The 26,319-nt window shown below is 37.6% G+C and overlaps 1 protein-coding gene across 6 annotated transcripts in view; it reads right to left on the bottom strand.

Annotated features, from left to right (window-relative positions):
- Window positions 1-26,319, bottom strand: part of ST7L (suppression of tumorigenicity 7 like) — a gene marked incomplete at both ends in the record, with an annotated part of 86,320 nt that overhangs the window by 4,638 nt on the left and 55,363 nt on the right. For 2 of the 6 annotated variants that reach the window (XM_079698666.1, XM_079698665.1), the window contains 4 exons: window positions 2,741-2,770; window positions 16,406-16,545; window positions 21,636-21,728; window positions 25,078-25,228. In XM_079698666.1, the coding sequence (XP_079554792.1) occupies window positions 2,741-2,770; window positions 16,406-16,545; window positions 21,636-21,728; window positions 25,078-25,228 (414 nt within the window). Of the gene's footprint in view, window positions 1-2,740; window positions 2,771-16,270; window positions 16,546-21,635; window positions 21,729-25,077; window positions 25,229-26,319 lie in introns of those variants that run through there. The other 4 variants (XM_079698664.1, XM_079698668.1, XM_079698669.1 and 1 more) reach the window with 4 other exon arrangements.

Genomic DNA, 26,319 nt, shown 5'->3' on the forward strand with positions numbered 1-26,319 from the left:
CCTATAAATGGTTAAGAGAACAGCAAGCTGTCCAGAGAGTGAGAGGTCTGAAAAGTGAGGTGGATAGTGAGAGAAAAGAGGTCCATGTAAGCCCCATTACAGAGGCTATGTGGCTCCAAAAAAGAATAATGGCCAAGCAATTAATTTTTCCTCTTATTCCTTAGCTTGCCTCTGCATTCCAACTGGCTTTACACAACTGGCATCCATTCTGCAGAACAGAAACTAAACAGAAACTAATACAAACAGAAACTAATTTATTTGGAACAAGCAGCAAAACAAGAACTTTATTTGGTGCAGTCAGGGCCCCATTTAGTCCTGCTGCTACTCACTCACTGCCTCAAATCTCCCCCTTGCTATTTATCTCTCCCATCTCTCCTCTGCTCAATAGAGGCCTGTCCTTCAGATCAGCAGTCTCTTAGCCTGCCACCTCTGTTTCACTCCTTCCTGTTGGTCTTCATTTCTTTTAGCTTTTAATATTTATGTATAATGCATTGCAGAAAATGCTATTTGGATACAAATTAAGTTAAAAGACATTATCCTTTAAGGATCTTAGAATCTTTTAGAGAGGGCACAAGAATTAAGTACCTCAGCTGCACAGCCTATAGCCAATTTCTCTTATGTAAAAGTAAGAATGCCAGCCTTAACACAGTCCTGCAGATAAAAGCCAACTTGTATTATTGCTGGCCTTGAATAATAGCATGAATCCATACTCTTCCTTAGAGTGATACTAGAAAAATGAAATCAGGGACTTCAGATTATTTAAAAGAATCAAACATTGCCTGGCCCTGAGCGTCTGTCTGCAAAGTCTTGTAGGTCTGACTCCTGACCACTCACTGCCTCTGTCTTCTTCCTCCCTGTTACAGAGAGTAATTTCTTCCCTTTCTTTCACCTCCCTTAGCAAGCACACCAACCACTAAGTCCTTCGCCAAATTCTCAGACCCACTCAGGACTTTGATTTCTCCATGGCTTAATATAAGAAAGATAACAAGGATTTTTTTTCCCTCAGCCTTTCTGAGGTTTTATTTAAATGCCCTCAGTGGTCACAGGGCAGAAACCCAAGGGAAGAAGGCAGGGAGAGTGTGTATCTCATCCCTGGGAGGCCTAGATGCAGCCTGCAGCCAAATTACAGCACCAGAGAATAATGTAATGCATTCCTGGGCAGGTCGGTGGGACCCTGGGCGCCTGGGCCTTGTGGAGAGAGGTGCCAGACACAGAGCTCTCCGTAAGCAATCCTGCAGAGCCGCCCCCTGGTTCAGAAATGAAATACGGGAGAGCTTCACATTATGCAGAGACCTGTAGCTCACACCTGGTTATTGATGGCCTTGGTGGAGGCCTCTGCCCCCACCCTCCACTCGGGAACTGCCTGCTACTATGGGGGTTGGGCATCTTTGAAGCAATGTTGGAAAACAAGAAAGAGATGTTTCCTTTTCACTCTGCCCTTCCTATCAGCCTGTGCACAACCGTGAAGATATATATATACAAATATCTCAGGCTGCATATGGGTTCTAGTCATCCTCCTTCTCCCCAGCAACAAAAAAAAAAAAGAAAAAAGCAACTAGATTTCAATCAAACACTTCAAAACTCATACCAGTAACAGGGGTTCAGCTATAACCAAGGAATATTATAAAATTATCAACATGCAGGCAGCTGTTGGTTTGGCACCCCTCTGGGAGGTGGCAGGGGAAGGATACAGAAAGGGCATGGAGAGAAGAGATCAACAGTGGACAATTCCCACCCAGGCAGAGTGGCTGAGACTGTAGAACTTCTCATGGCTGGTTCACGCTGGAGAGAGTGCAATTCGTGTCCTACATGCTATGAATGATAGGGCAGTCTCCTATGACTGCACGAGGTACGATTATCAGGCCTCCTGCTCATGACCTGTTATTGTTTTTAACTCTTACTAGGTTTGAAAACAGGATAGGTTTAGGTTCCAGAGATGATCTCCACAAGAGAAAGGCACTAGAGGGGAGCAAGCAGTGGCTTTACTAGGGTAAATATGTCACAGTTGCTGCACTAGACTGAGCTTTCCCAGAAGCTGGTGATTGGCAGGTTTCAGGTAACGGCCAGTGGGGTGTCAGTAATATACCTGTCCCTGACCCCAAAGGTCAAAGTGATAAAAGAGAGGGTATAGGTATGTTTTTCCACTTCCCATTTATGGCTTAAATGATCTCTGAGCATCTCTGTGGTCCTTCCCCATTTACTTAAGATGTTTTAGTCATCCTGGATTTGAGAAAGCAAGGTAAGCATTCTCCCTTTTGTCCCCTAACTCTGAACTGTTCTGGCTTAAAATTTGCCTTTGCTCACTTCTGCCTACGAGTCTATGGACAGAACAGCTGGGCATGGGAGTTCTCTCTCTTTGGCCAAAAGAAGCCAAAATTGGATGACTTTACTTCAACACCATCAACCCCAGTAAGCAGACTTGACCAAACAGAAAAGCTAAGCTGAGTGAATAAAAAAGATAGTTTAATCCACAGCTGTTCTATTTGACAACTTTCAAGGTGGGGCTTCCCCAAGAATAACGGTGATATTTATAAAAAGGTTTTTCATGTATAAACACTTTAGCTTATATGTAATTGTCTCACCAACCCTGTGATAGGAATTACGCTCATTGTACAGGTGCCGTTCAGAGAGGCTCTGTGATTTGTCCAAAGTCCTGTGGATACTGAGTGGCTCAGCCAGAACTCAAACCAAGGGCTTCTGACTTCAAATCCTGTGTGTTCTCCTCAAAGACTGAGGGTGCCTAGGGCTGGAGGCACAAGAATCCCAGCACCTTTAGGACAGAAATTGATACAAAATATCCTAGGAGAGTATACATGAGCAGAATTTACAAAAGGAACAGCTTAGGCCTTCTTTAACCTCATCAATGAACCCCCTTTTTGCCATTTCTGCCACTAATACCACCACCACCAAATGATCACCATACTACATTTAGTGGTCCATGTTTAATCAGCTCTCGTTCCTAATTCTTTCTATTCCTTTTTTCTTTTTCAGATTAACAGTTAAATCTTTGTTTTAGTTTTATCTAGTCCTTTTAAAGGGATGCTAAATGTGTAGACAGAGCAGAAGTAGTCATGAGAAGCCATGAGAGGAAATTATTAAAGCTTTGGGCTTTTAAAGTATGTATTAGAATTTCCTTTGAGAGTTCGATCTTTTTAAAAATGCTGTCAACTCCTGGTCTAGGAAAGTAAGAACAGGGAATGAGAGTGCTTAAAAAAAACTGTCCTATCCCAGGCCAGATGCCTACTCACAGCCTAGTAAAAGTCCTGGGACCTCTAGCCAAGACAAGCTATTTACCTACACCAAGGCAAGGAGTATCTACCCTGCAGAGAAACCCGTGTAAGATGGGGCAGACAGCAGATTTTCACTTGATCAAAAACTTTTGCTGCTCTCAACCCCTCCTCCTACCCTCATTCAAAATCTGGACTTCTGTTTAGGTCTGAGACAGTGAGACAAAGCAGCTCCAAGAGATGATGTGTGTAAGGGGAACCCTTCCCTGTTCAACCCTGGAATGCATTCCATTAGAGACAGCATAAGCCCTCACATATCCTACCTATCCCACTCCTGAACCCCAACTGTGAAGGCAGAAAGGAAAACTGCAGGAACACCATGTTCATCAATCATAGATCTGGGATGCTACAGCTCCCTGACCTGGGCCCCCACTTGAGCTAGGGGAAGAACACCTCATGAAAACAGTCTACCTATAGTTAGGATTTCTCCCAGAGCAAACCTTACTTTTTGGTCCATCGATCTTGGCTCTCACTGTTCTCCTTGCTTCCCACCCCCACTGCCTCCGCATGTGGGCTCAGAAGTCATCATCTAAAGAATTCCACTGCTCACCTCCTGCATAGCAGCACAGCCCCATGAGGCCGCACACCAGATGGAGGGGATAAAAGTACGAGGTCATGGCTTCTAGCAAGAGGCTTTTTCTTAAACTAACCCTGACTCCTGGAAAAGAGGCAGAGCAGGAGAGTGTCGAGTGAGCTGCTGACGACAGCAGCTTCAGAGGTCTTGTATAAAAAGCTAACTGAGCTTTCAGTGGAAATTTCTCTACTCCTGGTCTCATGTCTACTTCTTGAAGGTGTCTGAATAGAATGCAGAGACTGTCAGACCAAAGGGTTAAATCCTGCCCAATTGTAGGGACCTATTCAGCAGGCTGCCATACACATGCTAAGGTGGAGGCCAAAGCCTGAACACATGCCCCGTTTCTCCAGGAATGTAACTATGAATAAAGGGAAAGGGTATGGAAGGTGGACTAGAACTCAGGGGAAATTGAAAAGGTTGTCAGTAGGCCTTCAAAATGTTTGTGTATAATGCACAAAGACGGGGATGCAGAAGGATCATCATTCCTAGAACTGTTATGTTTGCTGGGTGACAATGTACAGAAGCAATAATTACAAAGAGACAAAACAGTCTAACACTGAGAAACAGAAGTCTCAGAATAAAGGAATCAGGTGAATGAGAGTAATCAGGCTTTCTATAGGAGGTGGCTTTTGAGCTGGATTTTTAAAATATAAGGAATGTCCTGGTTGAGAGCAGACAGAGGAAGGCATTCTAAATAGAAGGAACTGGTTTATGCTGAAACTTAGAAGCAAGAATGTGCAAGCAATATATAAGGAATTTCAAGCAAGTACATATTATATACACTGGAGAATACAGAGAAATTAGAATGCTGAGATCAGGGCTTAAATAATGTGAGGTGACTGCATGTGCCCAGACTGTCAAATGGCTCAGAGTTCCCTATAGAGCCACACAGCATCTTGATCTATGTCAGTAAACACCAGGGCACCTATGGGAAAACACAAGGATGAGTCCATTTGTTACAGATACTGGGACTAGAAGACAGCTACACTGTAAAACCCACAAAATGCTAAGTATCATTAATCATAGTTCCCTATCATTTGAGATTCTGGGGTAAATAAGAGATATCAAATATCCTATCCAGCACTGTGATGCATTAATGTAGGTTTACGGGCCTAGAACCTGACACAAATCAAGCCAAACTCTTAAGAAATTAGAATGTAGGGGCTTCCCTGGTGGCGCAGTGGTTGAGAGTCTGCCTGCCGATGCAGGGGACACGGGTTTGTGCCCCAGCCTGGGAAGATCCCACATGCCGCGGAGCGGCTGGGCCCGTGAGCCATGGCCGCTAAGCCTGCGCATCCAGAGCCTGTGCTCCGCAACGGGAGAGGCCACAACAGTGAGAGGCCCGCGTACCAAAAAAAAAAAAAAAAAAAAAAAAAAAAAAAAAGAAATTAGAATGTAAAAAAGGAACTCTTTAAAATAGAAAATACATGTTTCTCTCCCTGACTCTCAAACTTAAAACTTGACTGGTCCCCTATATCCTGTGTGGCATACTGGACTTTTGAGGCTAGCACATTCACCATAGCTGCGGCCATACTGAATAGGAAGAGAGCTATGAAAGAGCTTTAGGGACTGCAAAATCAGTTTACTAATAAGTGAGAGGATAGTTCTGGTGTACTACAGGGTGCTAGAGCAACAGCCAAAGACAAGATACAAATTCCGATTTCATAAACTTCGAATTAGGTCTCTGGCTTCTTGCACTTGTTGGAGGTAAAAACAGAGCTATTTATCGGGCTTCTGCCAAGTTCCCTAACTGAACTTTCCTAACCTCTGATGACAAAAACTGCAAGGGCAACCCTGTTCTTCCACAGCATTTTCCTGGTGCCACTTTCAAAAACAGAATATTGAAATGTATGTGTGTGTGTATATATACATATATGCATTTATACATATATATGTATATATATAAATTATATTTATGAACATTGAATAAGCCAAAAGGTGATCAGTATCTTAAATTTCTGCTTTACTTAACTGGCACAATTTAGTTAGTGCTGGAAGGGAGGCAACCATTTAAGTGATAGCATTTGTTGGTATCATCTTGGTATTTTCCTCCTCCCCTAGGCAGTTTATAAAAGGTGATTTCTGAAACCCTTCACAACAGAAAAGCTCAAGGGTTTACATTCAACTGTGACACCACTATGAATTCATTAAGAAGCATGTTTCAGGTTGCACTATGATTTCCCTATGTAACATAAACCCATGGAATCTGACATAAGCTGATTGCTCATGCTGGTTATTTTATTTATATTTCTGAATGGAAGGGATCTCAATACTCATAAAATATCTTACTAACTTATTATTTTTCATCTGTTCTCCCAGAGCAGCTATTATAAAACAGGCATAGAGACATAAGTCTCAACTTGTGTGACTGGTTAAGCAACCAGGGAAAAGTTACTGCTCCAAAGCAATTTTTTAGAAAATAATTCAATATGGAGCTTGAGACCAAATGAGATATTATTACTCTAAATGCCATGTGAAAGATAAAAGTTAAAAAAACAGTGTTCATTATCTTCGTTGAAGTCCTATGGGAGTAGGGGGTAGTTCACAGGAACTTAGGGGGTCTGGAGTTTACCTAAGTCTTTCTTTAGAGACCTAATGTTAGCAGACACAGCCTAGTATAAACGGAAACACAGGTGAATGGATGAGAGTGGGCTCCTCACAACCCAGAAATATGAATGCGCCTCCTTACCAGCATGTTACTGATCAGACTTCTGAAATGGAAGATATCATCATGCATCTAATTCATTATTTGGAGATGTATGTTCTGTTCATCTATCCAAAGAATAATAATTTCCACTTATTCCAGAAGATATAGCAAGCTTAGATAAATTGCTAGAGAAGTAACAATTACCAGTTGACTCCAGAGCCTGATCTGCGGTCTTCTGCCTGTAAGTCTGTGTTCAAATCATCCCACTTTCTTTCTTCTGCTGCCACACTGAGTTAAATCAGTATATTCTTCAACCCTCTAGTACAGCCTTGGGCCTACTCTTCTACTCAATATACTTTCATGATTTTACCATATCTAATGATTACATGCCTAACAGGATAAATTCCCCAAGGACAGGTTCTGTACCTATTTTTTAAAATATTTTAATATGTATTTCAAGGTCATATCCCCAATGATCCAGTCAGTACATATACTTGACTGAGCCCAATAAAGATAGGAAATCTTGGGCTTCCCTGGTGGCGCAGTGGTTAAGAGTCCGCCTGCCGATGCAGGGGACACGGGTTCGTGCCCCGCTCCGGGAAGATCCCACATGCCGCAGAGCGGCTAGGCCCGTGAGCCATGGCCGCTGAGCCTGCGCGTCCGGAGCCTGTGCTCCGCAATGGGAGAGGCCACAACAGTAAGAGGCCCGTGTACCACAAAAAAAAAAAAAAAAAAAAAAAAAAGATAGGAAATCTTTTTCAGTTGTTTATAGAGAGAAAATCTTGGCAGTTCCTCCTGTAAAAATGTAGAATTATCCAGGATTCAGAATTGATCAGCAAAATTCAGCTTAGAAGAGAGGGAAAAGGCATCTTATTTTAGTACCTTAATCCAATATCCTTTTATTATTTTTCTTAATTAACCTAATATATTTTCAGAATCAGTCACTGCAGGGTACAGCTTTGACATGAACAGTGGGCTCTGGGAAATTCTGAGTGGTTCTTTCCCTTTCTTTCTCACATGTCCACAGAGTTACATGAGTACCTAACTCTTTTGTACCTAAGTCTTTAGTCCTAACTCTTTGCCGTCCCATTCTGCTTCTGACATCACACTTTCATTTTCTAAACCAGGATGGTCCTTAGCCCTTATTAATCTGTCATTATTAGGAATGAGAGGATATAAAAGACAAAGATAAAAATGAATGAGTATAGTAGGCTTTAGTCTTACGGCAGCTACTATATGAATCTGAGGGGTGACATTTCTTATTTCAATCTTGAGTTGTGGAGCACTTCATTTTTTAATAAATTCTAAACTATTCAGATGAACATAATGAATACTGCTGTTTACAAAAACACGAACTTCATCATTTATGTGTAAGGATGAGTCTTTCATGTCCGATATCTGAAAAAGAATAAAATAAAGAGACCTCCTTCTATTTCCTCTTGTTTGACTGAAAGGAAAAAGCCTCTATCAGTCTAGATTGACTTTTTTGGGTCACTAAATCTTATGTGAGGCATGTGAAAATAACTCATCAGTCACTTCTAGTCAAATGAATAAATCTGCAAGGATGAACTAATCTACTGTTATGGCAGTAGCCTCTGTCTTACACTAATACATGTCTTGCCTACCTTAAACCCCTTACTACTAGACTATGAGTTATTTGTGAACAGGGATTGTGTTTTATATTTCATAAAGGTGCCCAATAAATATCTGCTCCTTGAATGAATGATGAACAAATTCATTAGTAGTAACATCTGAATATAATGAATTCAAACATCAAAAACTTACAGTATTTTACAGGATAATCATTACCATACTATAGCATGTTAAAGAATATTAGTTAACATATTTTTTAAATGCTGGGGCTCTTTAAAAACTAAACTTTGAAAACAAATTAAGATAAGCCCTACTGGAGTCTTTTCATTCAATAAGCCAGTACTGAAACAAGAATCTTCTCAGGGTATCCAGGATTCTGAACTGCATATTCTAGTGCAGGTTTTTGGTTTTGGATTTTTTTAGAGTCAGTATTATAAGAGCAAATTACACCAAGAGCAAATTAATAAGAAAAGTCTACACAGCTAGGGCTTTGTTGAATTAGAATCCCTGGGCTCCCAATAAGGACTAAATCCCAAAGGGATAACAGTCAAGTAAATAAAAAATCCATCTGAATTTTATCAGAGGGCAGAGTTTCAACTTTGAATACCCCAGCAACCAAGGATGAATTATGTATAAGATTAGTAAAGTGCCTTCATCCACGCCCCAGCCAGAGAACATTCTTCCACCTCACTGTGACTGAAGGAAAAACAGCAGTGTATTTGTCTGCCAAGAATAGTTGTGGCTATACTCTACGTAGGAGTTTAACAACACTGAGGGATTAAAATTTAATTGTAAACCTGCTGCTACCTGGGAGTAAAAGCTTGAACTCTGGCATCAGAAAGAAACTGGGACTCCAGCATACTGAATAGATGAAAAAAAGAGCTGGCATGTTCCTAACAAAGAGTATGAGAGTATGTTCCCTTCTTAAATTCTGCCCCAAACTGCTTCTTTCTCTGTATATCCTATTTGTAATATGCAAGAGTGCTCAATGGGAATATAGCTCTTTTCTACACTTTGAATAGTACATATACATTTCATTTCCAGAACGCTTGAAATTATAGGATGAGGTTAAAGGGTGATTATGTGGTCTGAATTCTCTGAATATCAGTTCTATTAATTTTGTTGAGCATCACCTGAAGCCCAAATAATTTCTTTTCTTGAAGGTGGCTGTCCAGATGGACATAAGTCAATCTTAATATTATTATAGAACAAAGAGAGATTATTTTTTCCTCAAATTCAGATAGAATACCATTAACACCCAATCTTTCACTGAGGCCTCATCAGCATTAAGGAACACATCGAAGTTTCCCATGTATTGTTACAACTGCTAGAAGTATATCTGCTATCTAAAAATCCCACTTTAGCAAAACAAAACAAAACAAACAAAAAAGCCCCGCGAGTTATGTTACTATAGACCAAAAGTTTATTCCGTTCAGTTAAACTTCCCCTCACAGTCCTTCACAAACTTCACCTTTGATTTTGAAAGAAGAGTGATGTTGAAACATAAGATATAGATTTGTAGTTTATATTGACTTTTTTTTTTACCATTTCAAAGAGTTAATTAAATTCCCTCTGAATCACTACAAATGAGTACCTACTGTTTCTTCAGTATTACTGCGTATTTCAGACAGTTAAAAAGGCTGAAGTTCTTTATACAGTTGTGTGAGTATGTGATATAAATGATCAAACAGTGTTCTTTCTTAAGTGGTTTACTAGCCAGGACAGGAATGAAATTAAAGTGAATCAGTTTGAAGACAGAAAAGCAAATGTGCATTCTTTATTTTAAAACATCAGAGTTCATCAAATAGGCTTATACTATGAAGAATTTTCCAGGTAGCTTATTTGTCTACTTCTACCTTTGCAGTTAACCACTTCTGCAATCTAAGTGCCTTTTCTATTCTCTGACAATCCACATTGGCCTCTTTATTTAAAACTCTTCTCCAAATTCATCTCCTATGGGAAGACACTAGCAAAGCCAATTTACTATCATCACTCCATCAGTCTATATTCCCTCAGCATTACTATATTTGGTTTGAAATTTATTCTTTTGTACTTGTTTTAGTATACGTTGTAAGGTGACATATTTTTGAAACCAAGCATATATATGACTAAAGGGCTATCTATTGTGTGATTTCAAGGAACTCTCTTATCTTTAACGGCTCAAAGTTCCTCATCTATTACATTGGAAGATCACAGTCTGTCCTCCAATGCTTCCGGTAAGAATAAATGACAGTGTAAGTATAAACTCTTAAAAAAAGAAAACTAATGAAGTCCATGTTATTCTTGGTTTAGAATTGTAATATATTAAGTAGTTGCACTAATTTAGTTCTTTTGAGCATTAGAAATTTGATTGGTGGGGGAAGGGGCAAAATTCCACTCAAGAAAAAAGCCAAAATAACTATTCCTCACGATTTTAATTTTCCTCTGTACCCATTATTCTCTCCATTTAGAGGATTATGCTGGGTCTGCAAAACACAAAGATGTTTTCTAAAACAAAACCCAGTAGGTTTCCTAATATGAATTCTAATACCACTAGTGTAATGGGTTTGGAATGAGTGATTTACATCAATATCTGGGCACAGCTCTTCTAAAAACTGCTATGCAGTCCATTTGCCTCAAGTGCTAATAATTAACAATAAATATATTAGTAGAAGTTAGTGACAGGATGTCTTAGACTTTGGCACTGAGACTTTCACTTTGAGGGGGGAAAGATGATTAAATATACTGCCAAATAAATTCAGGGAGAGCTTTTGTGAACTTCACACTTGTCAAGCACATGTTTAATAGGGAAAGAGGGTGCTTTCCACAAACTTCAAAACTGATTAAATCCTGGGGAAGGGATACAGACATGCATTAAAAAGTACATTGCCCTAACTTTTATTATTATTATTATTGTTGTTGTTATTGTTTTTGCCTTTGAAGAGTTCAGTACTTAGAAAATTTGGATAAAGAAGAACATTAGCAATTTCACAAATTTCTCATTCTGGTTCTTTTTGGAGGATAACAATGAGGATGAAGCATGAGAAATTACCCTTATAAAAAGTAGAGAACAACTTTTCTCTTGCTACAAATATCCCAGTTAATTCAGAAAATCAAAATTGGAATATGCCAGACTGCCCAAATAAAGACTTTAGCAGCACTAACAACGGAACAAAAGTGTAAACATTTAAAATTTTTGACCTGTCACAATAGGCTCATTTTATTATCAGGATATTCTCTGGGAAATACCTCAGATATATTATTGTGGAAACAGCATGGTTATAGAAGAGTATTTTACAGGAATTTAAGTTTAGTTACAATTCAAAATGTTTTTAAAACTATATTAGTTCTGGAAAATAATCCATTTTCAAACAAAGTAAAGCAATATTTTAATTGTCAGTTTAGACAATTAGAATTTCTAAATGGGGCCCTATGTATTTAATAAAGAAGAATGCAACTCTCATAGGTTTTTTAGTATTAATGAAGTCAGATGAAGAATATAAAAAAAATCTTTTACCTATGAACAGATTTCACATCACTGGTTATGACAATGGAAAATTAGGAACCTTTAAAAATATTTTTTTCGGGCTTCCCTGGTGGCTCAGTGGTTAAGAATCTGCCTGCCAATGCAGGGGACACAGGCTCGAGCCCTGGTCTGGGAAGATCCCACATGCTGCGGAGCAACTAAGCCCGTGTGCCACAACTACTGAGCCTGCGCTCTAGAGCCTGCAAGCCACAACTACTGAAGTCCACGTGCCTAGAGTCCGTGCTCCGCAACGAGAAGCCACTGCAGTGAGAAGCCCACGCACCACAACGAAGAGTAGCCCCCACTCACCGCAACCAGAGAAAGCCCGCGCGCAGCAACGAAGACCCAATGCAGTCAAAAATAAATTAATTAAATTAATTAAATTAATATATATATATTTTTTTCTACTGGTATATATCAATATATGGTTATAATTGTCTATCAAGTCCCCTAGTTATGAAGACGATCTTTGCCCTGCAAAAAATGATAATTGTGGACAAACCTCAAAAGTTCTGGTCACTGTTCAGTAAAAGACAACAAGCATTTATATCTGCTTATTATTTTTTAAAATTTAATCTGGGGAGAAAAATGTTAATTATTTTTGGGAAGGGGCTGAAGAAATCCCAGTGAGACATTCTGTAGAGAGGTCTTTTGTTAGTATAACATCTGACCTTCTATATCTTTGGAAATCATGCAAACTTGGCTAATGTAGTACTTAAAGAATTAATCAAGCAGATTGTTAGGCCCTAGTTACAGTGGAGCCAGCCAATTATGAGTTGCTCAGAAATTCATCACTGGCCTGTCTAACCACATTTTCCCACGTAAAGATTAGTAGAAATATGTGGAAACTGGGCCCATTCCCACCCCAGCGCAGCTACAATATGTGTTCAGTGAAACAAATTTTAACCAAGTTTTGCCTTAGTGAAACAAACAATTTCTTTGGGAATCTTTTTGATTTCTGTCTTTACCCATAACATCTTTTCTGCCAACATTGCAAAGGCTGCCCCATTCAGTTAATACGCAACTAGGGATTTTTATATTCAAACACACTTGGGAATTCAAAGCACTAAAAAGTCACATGCCACAAGCCTGAATTTATCAGTAAGTTAATGAAATTCCCAAAGACCATCTTCAGTCTTTTCACTGCTGTAATATGCCCTCCCAAGGCTTACTAAGAAGAAAGCTTTTCTTGCAAAAGAGAAATGAAAGAGGCCAGAGTAGATGAAGATTGGTTCTCTAAGGAGAGGGCAGTGCTGCTCTTAAATAAAGAAGCGCCTTTCAGATAAGCAGAATCAGATTCCAGTTCATTGGTTTGCTGGCTACCCTTACTTTGAACTCTCATATTTAACCCAGCAGGCTTCAAAGCAGGTGAGAAAGTGATCTACCACTTAAAAGCAATTTTTCCTTTTTCAGGAATTCTGGTCTTAAGAGAATATCAACTCTGATATCAGCACATTCCACATCTCCAGGGATTTATGCAATTTTTTTTTCATTGCTCTATGTCTAATATCCGGCGAGGAGAAAAATCAGGAAAAAGTCCTAACTTGCTGAAAATGAAGTCTTCTTCCATATAGCTTAATATCATGCAAAAGAAGAAGGGGCACTAAAACCACTGACCATTCTAGTGCATTCCCTTCCATTTATCTAAATCTGATGTTCAGTGAGGATTATTAAAAATCATTAATCCCTAATGCCTTGCTTCACAAAAAGGCAATTTTTGTAACAAATGCATTTTAACAAATTCAAACTTAATTTACTCTAGCATGTGAGCTAATACAAAAAGATATTAGATGAGGAAGAGACAATGGCAACAATGGAAGGAACTTAGGAAATTTTCTTAAATTGCTTTGCCTTTCTAAATAGAAGAACAAATATGTTTCAAAGATTCTTCATTGATTTCTGTACTTCACTGATACTGTACTTGGCTATCAAATATCTGACCTAACTGAAAATTTTAACACAGGCAATTTGCAACTTATCAATTGGTTCTGCTCTATAAGGCACTTTGCTAGTGCGTAGTGCCTAGAATTTGAAACATTTCTCCACTTTCTGGTACACATAATGTAACAGAAGTATAGTACTAACAGTATTGTTTAAATGATACTTAACCACCATTTCTATGGAAAAATGCATTTTGAGTTTACTAGTAGAACATGGCTGCTCCAAACATGAAGGGGGTAGGGTTTCCCACTATAGCTGCACTTTGGTGATGATGATGACAACGACAATGGCAACAACAGCTAACACCTAGTTTTTACTGTCAGCAGACACAGTTCTAAACACTTGATAAATTTTAAACTCATTTAACCCTCACAAAAACCCATGAGGTAGTACTATTCTCATTTTACAATGCGGGGTGGGGGGGTGGAATGTTAAGTAACTTACCCAAGGTGGCACAGCCAATAAGTGTCAGGGCTAGAATCCAAAGCAAAGCAGTCTGGCTCCAGAGCCTATGTTCATAACGACTCTACAATCCTACCCCTTCTCCACCTTGATAAGGTGGCACTATCCAGGAATTCTAAATTCTTCTTATTGGGGGTAGAGTAAAGCAGGACTTCTCAAGTTTTAAATGTGTACATAGGATCACCTGAGGATCTTGTTAAAATGCAGATTCAGGAGGGCTGGAGTGGTGCCTGTGGTTCTGCCTTTCTAACAAGTTCTTGGGTGATGGTAATGCTCCTGGGGCAGAGACCACACTATATTAAGTGGTGAAGAAGCAGAATTTGAGCCTCTAGTTTTCTCGCTGTCTGTCTGTTGAGGTATTTGTATATTGAGTTTATAAGCTGGAGCCTGCCTATAATCATTTCCCATTAATTCTTAAATGGAAACTGCCCTTGGAACTGCTGCATAACAAATATCGGTTTGCAGGTACTTTCAGTAAATACTTAACTTTTAGGAATTTAAAATGTACATGTAAAGGCCACAAGGACAAAACGTGGCTGTAAAAGTTTGCTGTCAGGCACATTTTAAACACTATACACTACCAACAAATACCAAAAGATAGTAAACAAATGCCTGTTTATTGTTCATCAACTAGAATCACAGTAAATTAATAACTTTTGGTCTAAAAAAGAAGCTTCCACTTTCAAATGTATAATTATTCATTTTTGGACACTGCTAGGAGCTTGTGCTATGCAATCTTAAAGGCTCTTCTGGTGTATCAGAGATCTCTTAGGTAAAGGCAGACACTATATATATACTATATACACTAACACTGATGAATAGAGCAAACAGTGAGTACACTCCACATTAACTTTAGCCAGTACCTCATGGAAGTACACTACTAACAATGACTACATCTCTACTCCAGATTCTAGATCTTCCTCCTCTCTCTATTTTACCTCCTTCCCACTGCCCTGAGAGAAACCCAAGGACCATCTCTTCCACTGCTTTCCTGTGATCTCAAATACACAGCTGCATATTTTTTTCCGGTTGTTAAATTGACAAGATTCTCTGTCTAGTCCATTTTTTTCCATGCCAGATTACACTGTGAAGTCATTTCAGTTTGAGACACACTCGCTCCCCAGTCAGCACCACTGCAAGCAACAGAGCTATGGTATGATCACTAAGCTTTCTCCTTACACTAAAAGGAAGCAGAACAGTCAGTTTCCAACCCAAATATCTATATTTCCTGAACACAGTAAAAAGTCATCCTTCTTGAAGCCTGACCCAGAATCAAGTGTAGTCTCAGACTCCTAGGCCTACAGCCAGTGGCAACTTAACACATTATACAGTTGACCTTCAGGGAAAAAGAGAAACCAGTGCTCTTACTACTGGTGCCAGAAGAAAACCAACTAATCTTTAAGGCACAAAATAAACTCTTAATGCAGGAAAAGAAAGTGTGAGGAAACAGGGAGTTAGAATGGAGGCACATAGACAAAAATATAGAAGTTACATTACCAAGTAAGGCCTAGTATTTCTATGGTTCTCAGTGCTTTTCTATTTGGGAATATAATGAATTAACATTTTCTTTTGGGGTTTGAATTCTTCTTAGTTGGTAAAAATACAAAGATATACAAGACACATTTTTTAAAAGGCTTGGAGACTTACAGGGACTTATCTTTGGTAATTTTGCTTTGAGCCAGTGACATTAATTAACAGGTTTATGTGGAGAAGTAAATAATCATGGGATACTCTCTCTAATATCAGTCCTCAAATACTTTCTGGACCTGGGTCCAGAAATGGGGAAGCAGTTCAAAACTAAAGGGTAAAAATAAAAATAAAGGTCTGTACATGGTTCTACACCCAAGGTTGGGAGATCAATAAGAACATGTAGATATAAAAACAGGGTGAAATTTTGAGTAAAGAGGCACATTCTGAACCCAGGGCAAATGTCACAACTGTCCCACCTTACCTACTTATTCTTCATCCTAGTTGTACTCTTGAATTTAACGTTCACCAAATCCTGAGAATTAATGATTTCATTTAAATGGAAAAATCAAAAGGCTTCTGTACAAAACAAGGGATTTTTTTTAAATGCCAAAGAAAATGCATTTAAAAGGGGTGGATTATTCTTTAGCTAGTAACAAGGGCTATGCTTACCACCAAAAGTGATCTACAAAGACCAACTTTATAATGTTATGCCATTGTATTCTCTAAACTTCTAAGCAACAAAAATACAGCTCAAATCACCAAAATCTTATGTTTGACATATTTATGGCAGCAACTTTACAAATCAATTCCTGTAATTTACTATAACAAATATCTTCACTGCTCAGCTGGTTCAGCACAAACAGATCAGAGATGGTTTCTTGTGTGTTTTACAAATACTCTGCACAAGTCCTTGAGATCATACTTACAGCTTTAGCAAAAACACCCATGATTTCAGGAAACTGGTGTGTGAGAAGAGCTATCATTGCTGTAGAAGAACATAGTCCTGCTGTGAAATGGATGAAAAAAGGAAGCTCCTTCTTTGGGTAAACAGAAACATGATGAAATGCTGCAAGGGAGAAAAGACAGAAATGGATTTTATTTCAGAATACAGTGTAAGCCAGTTTTAATATTTTCAAATGAAATCCATGTATAAAAACTAAAAAGGAAAATGTTTTTTAAAAAAAGAACAAGAAGTCTCTGGTCAAGCAAGGGAGAAGGAAATTATTATCCATTATTTTCTCTAGCATCAACAGAACACCTATATAGCCAGACGACTGTCGGGAACTGGGAATAGGATGGCACTGTGGGAAAGAACAGTAATTGTAGTCATGCTGAGGTGGTTTTGAAAAAGAGCTTTGTCACTTATTAGCTGTGTGATCTTGAATAAGTTGCTAAACCCTCTAGTAGTTTCTATGGAGTTGTTATGATGAACACTATAAGCCCTTTATAAAGGTGTTGTTATAATTTTGATCTTTGGGAGCTCAGAGATAAGTATAGAGATCAAGAGACAGACGTGTGGTTGGAGATTTACCAGAACAATAAGTTAACAGTTTTACCCAGTTATTAATAAGTGTCCTATATGTGGCATTTCATTGAGCACTGTAAAAATCTAACCAGAACACCAAAGCCCTAGGATTCTGAACATAAATGGAGTCCCTTGTCTTATTTTACCACATTCGCACATTTACTCAGGTATTATTTTTCTAATGATTGGATATTTCATTACCAATAGTATTCAGGTAGTTTTACGTTATTTGAAATTTGAAAACACTTGAATAATAATACTGAGAGGAGCCTATTACAATGACTGGCAGACAGTAGGTACTCAATAAATGTATGTTAAACTGCGAGTTATTCTGGGACTTCAGTTGACTGCTCAGGGTTGGACACAAACCTAGGAATTCCTGATGTAATATCCTGCATAAGAAAGGAATGACTAATTCAGTGCTGAATCTAGGTCAGCTATAAATTTAACTTTTTAAAACATAATGATTCACAGGGAAGATTACACCTAAGTTTCCTTCAGTAGCCAGGATTTTTTTTATGTCTTATACTATCTTCAGAAAGTATATACCAAAAAGCAAACTCATTAAAAATCCAGAAAATTTCCAGAGCCTTGAGTCATGTTTAAAGTAAAAGGACACCAAGTCTGAATTTTTTTTAGTTGGAAACATTAGAAGCTGTGGACAACATTGTGCTTTCAGCACCCAAAAAAGCAGCCAGTTCCTCCTGCTCTGTCCCTCAGCCATTAGAGGCCAACTTCTTCCAGCAAATCAAAAGATACAAACCATATTTGCAAAGACAGGGAACAAATACTTATATGTGCCAATGGTTACTATAATTGCTTTCGTGTGAGAGACAGCACAATTAATAATATTAATTAAACTGTAGCATTTTGTGGCTCACAAAGTGCTTTAATTTATATTAGTTTAATTTTTTTTCAATAACCCTAGGAGATAGATAGTATTATTCCTACTTTTTAAGGCAGAAAACTATATAGCTTTAATAGGATAATTTTCTAAAATATGAAATTTTTATACTGTAGGAGAGATCCAATTATTTCTTTTTGGATTGCTTTCCGTAGATTCATTTGTCAGTCAATGTTTGGCTAATACATCAAAATAATGGATGACTAGTACAGAAACACTCCCTTGGAAGTAAAGTTCAAATTTCATCACTGGCTTGTAGAGAAAAATTTATCAGGAGGCATAAAAGACAACTAAATAGCTATGTGAACTAAGGGAATAGTTCAAGTCTGAACTTATGAGGTTCACAAGCAAATTCCAGAATGCTGTAAGTCATATCAAGGTTGAAGGAGAATTGAAAACAAAAAACATTAAGTACTCTTGGGTATTAAAACTCCACATTATTAAAAATTTGTTCATTCTATCATAGTCAGAGACAGAAAAAATACTCTAAGAATATACAATATAATCAAACTAAAACCCCCAGAATATCCTTCCTCTCCTACCTTCTAGAATGTGCAAATGAGTAGAACCCTAGAAATAATAAAGGCCTGCCAAAAAGCAAGTTCTCTTCTTGTAGCCTATGGCTCTGACAATACATAACAATAACAACCTTGATTTTATTCACATTACTATGAAAGACGGCCTTATATCAGTCAACCTCTGTAACGATTGGAGGGGGGGCATAATTTTAGGCTAAATGTATTAGCCTAACATAATACACTCTTGTATACTGATGTTCCGCAATTAAAGATTCCTTCCTTTGCCTTAAATATCCTTGTTCCCATTAAAATGGAAAAACAATACCTACTATCACCACCGTAACAGGAAAGGAAAAATTTCTAACACTAATGACCTTCTGCTGAAGTCAATGGATTCTTCTCAGTAATTACCTTACTAAATACCTCGGATACTCCTCCTCACTTGTTAATTTTTTCCTCCTTTTAGTTTCTAGGAATCTAGTTCTGGTTCTTGTCCTGTATCTCTGACCACTCCTTCACTGAATCTTCTGACTCCTTATCGGCCACCCATCCCTTAGACATTTTCATCATGGTTCACCCTTAGTTTATTTCTCACACTCTTTACAGTTTCCCTTAGTGATCTCATTCATGCCTAGAAAATGATGACTCCCAAGTCAAGTTTTGTGATGTAGAGAGATGTAGAGGGAATGAGATATTTTGGCAATTTTGTTTACATGACCTGATCTTGTCCCTGCGCCACAGCTGATTGGATCAGGGATGAACACCTGGTAAATGTGATTTACTCTCCCAGAAGTTGTAGAAGTGGGATTGAGATATTCTTCATTCTGTATGATTTGCATGAACAGATGACATGTAAACTTAAGAGCTGTATGGGGGTATCAAGTTTGGCTACATGAGTGTCTAAGAAGGGAAAGCCAAACTGCAAAGATTAAGATAAAAATGAAGCAGATACAGACAGAAGCAGAAATGAGAGCTCATACAAAGAAAAGATGGAGTTGGGGAATGAAAAAAAAAGAAAGTGAGAATAGGAGAGGCTGAAAAAGGCAGTCAGAGACAGAGATATACGGACAACTGACTCCTGGAAATCCTGATAGCCTTCTAGTTTCTGGTTCTAGTCTCTTCTGAGGTGCAACTCTAATTGTTGCCTTTGGGTTCCTTGAGATAATCCAGTCTTCTTCCAACAAATTCTCTTTATTTTAAAGCTAGTTTCAAGTGGCTCTCTTATACCCAAAGAATGCCTGCAACATTTACTATTTATATAACATATATATTTAATAATATACATATTATATATAACTTACAAATATATCTTAGCCCCATATATGTAGAGACACAAAATATAAAGGCTATGTATGTATATGTTAAATAGATTAAATAATAAAATATTTAAGCATATACACACCTACATACACACACACGGATGTGTGCAACATACTCAAAAATAAAAAACCCTGGGAGAAAAATATCAGCATACTCAACTTCCATAATCTCTCCTAAATTTTTATCTATCTGTTTGAACTTTTCAGCTCATTAAGTCTGATGTTGTAAAAATGCAACTTTCCTTCCTAGACTTCAGTTCTAATGGACCCAGAATTGTAAAAACTGTGGTATAGATTGATATCGTAAGAGGAAACTAGCGATTATAACTTTCAGCATACTTACCTATCAGTTAAATTTAAAAAAAGGAAAATTAAACAGAAATTTACCAGCTCACAGAGAAAAAGACTGAGTGGATGATAAGGCAGCTGAGACAAAAAGTACAGACTATTCTTTCAAAAGTTTGGCTTCCTGAAAGCAGGAACTAGACGAAAACACTCTCAGCAATCATAACCCTATGTATTTCTGGTTCTCCTCCTGACTCTTTGACTGCTCTTTTTAAAACTGGGAAGTATAGTCCCTCCAACTTCACTCTTCTTTGTAAAGATTGTTTTGACTGTTCTGGGTCCTTTACTTTGCCATATAAATTTTGGGATCAGCTTGTCAACTTGTAGGAATTGTACTGAATTTATAGATCAATTTGAAGAGAACTGTCATATAAATAATATTGGGTCTTCCAATCCATAAACGTGGACTGTCTCTCAATTTACTTAGATTTTCTCAGCAGTATTTAGTGGATTTTAGTATACAAGTCTCACACTTCTTTTGTTCAATTTATTCCTAAATTGTTTGTTCTTTTTGATGCTACTGTGATTGGAACTGTTTTCTAATTTTCATTTTGGATTGTTCATTGCTGGTATATAAATAAATGACTGAGTTTTGTATAATTACATCCTGCAACCTTGCTGAACTTGTTTATTAGTTCTAATAGTATTTTTATGGATTTCTTAGGATTTCTTGCACAGAAGATCATGTCACCTGTGAATAAAGACAGTTTTACTTCTTTCTTTCGAACATGAATGCCTTTTATTTCTTTTTCTTGCTTGACGGCATTAACTAGAACCTCTAGTACAATGCTGAATAGAAGAAAGCAGACATCCTTGTCTTGTTCCTGATCTTAGCGGGAAAGCATTCAGTCTTTCACCATTAAGTATGATCTTAGCTGTGGGTTTTTCATAGATGCTCTTTATCAGGTTGAGGAAGTTCCCTTTTATTCCCAGTTTGTTCAGAATTTTTATCATGAATGGGTGTTAGATTTTTGTCAAATGCTTTTCTGCATCTCTTGTCCTTTATTCTATTACATTTTCAGATGTTAAAGCAACCTTGCATTTGTGAGGTAAAGCCCAATTAGTCATGGAATATAATCCTTTTTACATGTTGGTGGATTCAGTTTGTTAACATTTTGTTGAAGATGTTTGTGTCTATATTCATGAGAGATATTGTTCTATAGCTTTCTTGTAATGCTTTTTGTTTGATTTTGGTGTCAGGGTAATGCTGGTCTCACAGAATGAGTTGGGGAGTGTTCCTCCTTTATTTCTTAAAAGGAGTTTTTGAAGGATTGGTATTATTTCTTCTTTAATTGTTTGTAAGATGACTGCTTTTTTTTTTTGATATCTTTAATCTTTGTGTCCTTCATTGCATCTAGCACAGGGTTTTACCCAAAAAATATTCAGGAATGAACTAAATTATGCAACTACATCCAAGAAGTGGCTAAAATAGTATTTAAACAGCATCCTGAATTTCAATCAGAGGTACTTTTAAAATGGGAGAATACTATGAAAAACAATCTCACAACTAATTTTAAATTTAGGAAAACTTGAATATTTACTTACGAGGTAATAGCTCTCTATCAGCAGTCTCTGTGCAGCTGGGATAAGGATAAAATAGATGGCCTTTCTCTAGTGGGTATGGAATCATTCTAAAAGCTGAGTGAAAAATAAAATACATATGTTGACATTCAATTCAATCTCACTTTCATCCTCTACTACAATCAAAGCTATTTTGGAGACGTATTTTTATTAAATTTTCACACAGTGTTTTATTTTCTTTTTTAGAGAGACATTTTAGATGAAAGAAACAAAGTACGCAAAGGAACAAATAAGGAGAAGAATAAGATCTATATAGAGAATCATGAATGGTCTGGCTGAAATAAAACTAAAGGGAGTAACGGATGGTAAGACTAGCTGTGTCCTTCTTGCCTCAGTCTCCTTATCACAAACACAATAGACTTAACTCTCCACGTGTGAATTCCACTTCTTAGGGGAATCACATGACTGTTGTAGTCATAACTACTGGCAACCTAAGAGTTCTCAATGGCTCCTAACTTCATATGTGAGCTGTCACCAAGTTTTCTGTGAGCTTAGTTTAGATCAGGGGTCACCAAAGTATCTAAATTAAGTACCTAAATGGATCACCTTTGGCCAGACCTGGCCCACTGTTTTTGTAAATAAAATTTTATTAGAATACAGCCATGCCTGTTCATTTATATATCATATAAGGCTGCTTTCATGCTATAAGAGTTGGGTAGTTGTGACAGAGACTATGGCGCACAAAAACTAAATATTTACCATCTGGCCCTTTACAGAAAAAGTTTACCCATCCCTCATCTAGATTATCATCAACTCCTACAAACTTCTTAAAGAAGAAATCCTTATTGACCTACTCAACTATCAAAGTTGAGATAAGGTTTTTGTTTTTCCCTTAGTCCTTGGCTCTAAAAACTTTTGTTAAAATATGGATTTTGTTTTGCTACAATAAAATATAGTGATTTTTCCAAAGTCACAGAGCAAATCAGTGGCACTAGGAAATCATTCATCAAGATGATTATTCATGAAATACAGAATAAATCATATACTTATTGAAAACTTCCTATGTGCCAAGCAGAACACTAGGCACTGAAGACACATACCAGGTGAATGAGATAGAGCACCTGGTTTTGAGAAGCATACAGACTACTGGAGAAAAAGCAAAAGAAAGTCTAATTACCCCAAAACATCCAGCTCCTCAGTTTTAGTAGTCCCACTTTCATTAATCTGTATATTGTCAGTATCAAGCACAGCGTCTGACCCTCAGCAAGATGTTAATGCAGAGGTTCCCAAATTTTCTTGGTTCAAGGACATGTGGTGTCCTTCGTGTCTCAGTAATTTGCTATTGATGCCCCTACACTGAAAGAAATATCTAACAATTCCACTTATTAAGTAGTGGGTCTGATCAACTTCAAAAGTTTTTGTTCTAATAACTTAGCAGCGATATGAAAAAAAAAACACATAAATTAACGAAAAAAATAGTTATTTTATTTTTAAATAACCATCATTTCTTCCTAATGGGATATATGAGCCTGTTGGGCACTGCATAATTTCTCGAACCTTGGAATCACATTGGACACCACTATCTTCATTTCCTGTTCCACACTGATTTTTGTGTGGTACTTCTTTTTTTTTTTTTTTTTTTTTTTTGCGGTACACAGGCTTCTCACTGCTGCGGCCTCTCTCGTTGCGGAGCACAGGCCCCAGACGCACAGGCCCAGCGGCCATGGCTCACGGGGCCAGCCGCTCCGCGGCATGTGGGATCCTCCCGGACCGGGGCACAAACCCGCGTCCCCTGCATCGGCAGGCGGACTCCCAACCACTGCGCCACCAGGGAAGCCCCTGGTGTGGTACTTCTTTTAATCATAGCAACTAACAAAACCCAGCTTTGCAAAGCTATGACAACACTGAAAAAAATAGAGAATGGAGAGCTATCTAATGTTGAAACCGTGAACTATCTAGAGCTACAGTTTGAATGGTGTATTGCTATGTTTCTACTAAAAATTTAAAATATCCCATGGCACTCTTGTGAATTTGTTGTAATACCCAAAGGTGCCTCAGTGCAAACTTTGAGGAGGTTAACCAATTTTAGTGAATGAACATTGAATTTATTTTTGAATTTTCACTGACAGGTGATTTTAAGAAGTTACAAATGAGAGATCTGGTAGTTAGTGGAAAATAATCCACTTCGCCAAAGAAACGTACGAATAGCCAATTAACACATAAAAAGATGTTCAACATTACTAATTATTAGGGAAATGCAAATCAAAATCTAAATGAGATACTTCTCCATACCCATTAGGATGCTATTACCAAAAAAACCAGGAAATAACAAGTATTGGCAAGGATATAAAGAAAGTGAAACCCCTGTGCATTGCTAGTGGAATGTAAAATGGTTCAGCTGCTATAGAAAATAGTATGGTGGTTCCTCAAAAAATTAAACACAAAATTATATGATCTAGCAATTCCACTTCTAGGTATACACCCAAAAGAAATGAAAGCAAGAACTTGAACAGATATTTATGTACCCACGTTCGTAACAGCATTATTCACAATAGTCAAAAGGTAGAAACAGCCCAAGTGTCCATTGATGGATGAATGGATAAACAAAATTTTGTATATACTTACAATGGAATATTACTCAGCCTTAAAAAGGAATAAAACTCTGACACATGCTATAACATTATGGTAAGTGAAATATTAATATTTTACTTACCATAATGAAATATTGAAATATTGAAATATTAAGTGAAATATTGAAATATTAAGTGAAATATTGTATGATTCCACTTATATGAGATACCTAGAGTAGTCAAACTCATAGAGACAGAAAATAGAATGGTTACCAGGGGACTGGGGAGGAGGAAAGAATGGGGAGTTATTGTTTAATGGGTAGAGAATTTCATTTTGGGGTGATGAAAAAATTTGGGGGAAGGATAATGGTGATGGTTGCACAACAATGTACATGTATGTCACTGAACTGTACATTTTAAAATGTTTAAAGTGGTAATTTTAATGTTATATGTATCTTACCACAATTTAAAAAAATTTTTAAAGAATCGAATTGATATCAGTAATGAGGAAAATAGTTTCATGTTGTACACATCTCAAAACAAAACCAAAAAAAAAAAGTCCAATTTTTAAAATATTAGAACAATAGCTAACCACATTAAAAAACTTATAAATGAAGGGATATAAGTTTCCATTCTTTCCTTATAAATACTTAATTTAAGTGAACATATAGCAGAATACCCAAACAGTTTCTGATTCTGTTTTTCCTAAATGTGGCATTAATATAAGCACATTACACGTTTCTTCTACCAGTAAACCAATAAACACCACTGAGTTCACTTCGAAACCAATCTGAACAACTCCTTAAAGAAACTCACAATCTCATTACAAAAAGACTGCCTGTGAATGGAATAATTAGTCAGAAAGATTAGTGTTGCATTTGGAAAAGAATACTTACTGCCTTCCCATGTACACTGTAACAGATTAAGAGCACCTTCTATTCGCTTCCAGTGCTGAAGATGAAAGAAAGCATAGGCAATTGCTTCACTATCGCCCCGTTTCAGAATGTGTTCTGGAGGTAAAATGAGACTTTTCATCTCTAGTAAATACTAGAAAAATAACACACACACATAGACACACCACAGAAAAAAAAGAAAAATTATGCTAAATTCAAACATCCACAAAAGTGTAGATTCAAATTTTATAAAGTTAATTTTGATTTAAAAAACAAACAAACATTAAGCTAGTTGAAATGACATGAAGGTCCTACTGACAAAATGCTTATATAAATGCAAATTCCAAAGATCAGAACATTCCTATAGGTAAAAATAAGGTAATAAATGGTTTATGTGTGACTTTACTAAACACAAATGGAAACTCAAGCTGAGGAAATAATGTTGGAGGAAATTACTTACTTTTCCAAAAAAGAATAAGTGTAAAAAATTATAAAACACAATTTTGGAATAACACGTTGGGGCAACATTCAATATTTTTTCTTTATTCCCCTTCTATAGTGAAGGAATTTAATTGTTAATAAGTTCAATTAAAGTAATATTTACTGAGTGCAAATCACTATGCTTGTTAGGGAATGCCAAAACACTATTCTCTAGAGCTTCCTAAGGTAATGAGAAAGACAGATTTCTTTTTCTATTTTCTCGGCCGCACTGCACGGCTTGTGGGATCCTAGTTCCCCAACCTGGGATTGAACCTGGGCCCCTGGCAGTTGAAAGCGCAGAGTCCCAACCACTGGACCGCCAGGGAACTCCCGAGAAAGACAGATTGCTTAAGTTAAAAATTTTAACCAGACTGGGACTTCCCTGTGGTCCAGTGGTTAAGAACCCACCTTCCACTGCAGGGGACGCAGGTTTGATCCCTGGGTGGGGAACTAAGATCCCATATGCCTCAGGGCAACTAAGCCCGCGTGCCACAGCTACTGAGCCTGCATGCTCTAGAGCCCATGCATCACAACTAGAGAGCCTGCATGCTGCAACTACTGAGCCCATGCACTCTGCGCCACAATGATGGGCCTGCACACCACAAGGAAAGATCTCACATGCTGCAATGAAGACCCCATGTGATGCAACTAGAACCCTACGCAGCCAAATTAAAAAAAAAAATTATAACCAGACTATGGTAAGTGCTTCACTAGAGGTACAGATGTATATAGGAATATGGATAGGAGGTATTAATTTTTTAATTT

The sequence above is a fragment of the Hyperoodon ampullatus genome (genome assembly GCF_949752795.1).
Source record: "Hyperoodon ampullatus genome assembly, chromosome: 2".
Lineage (NCBI taxonomy): Eukaryota > Metazoa > Chordata > Mammalia > Artiodactyla > Ziphiidae > Hyperoodon > Hyperoodon ampullatus.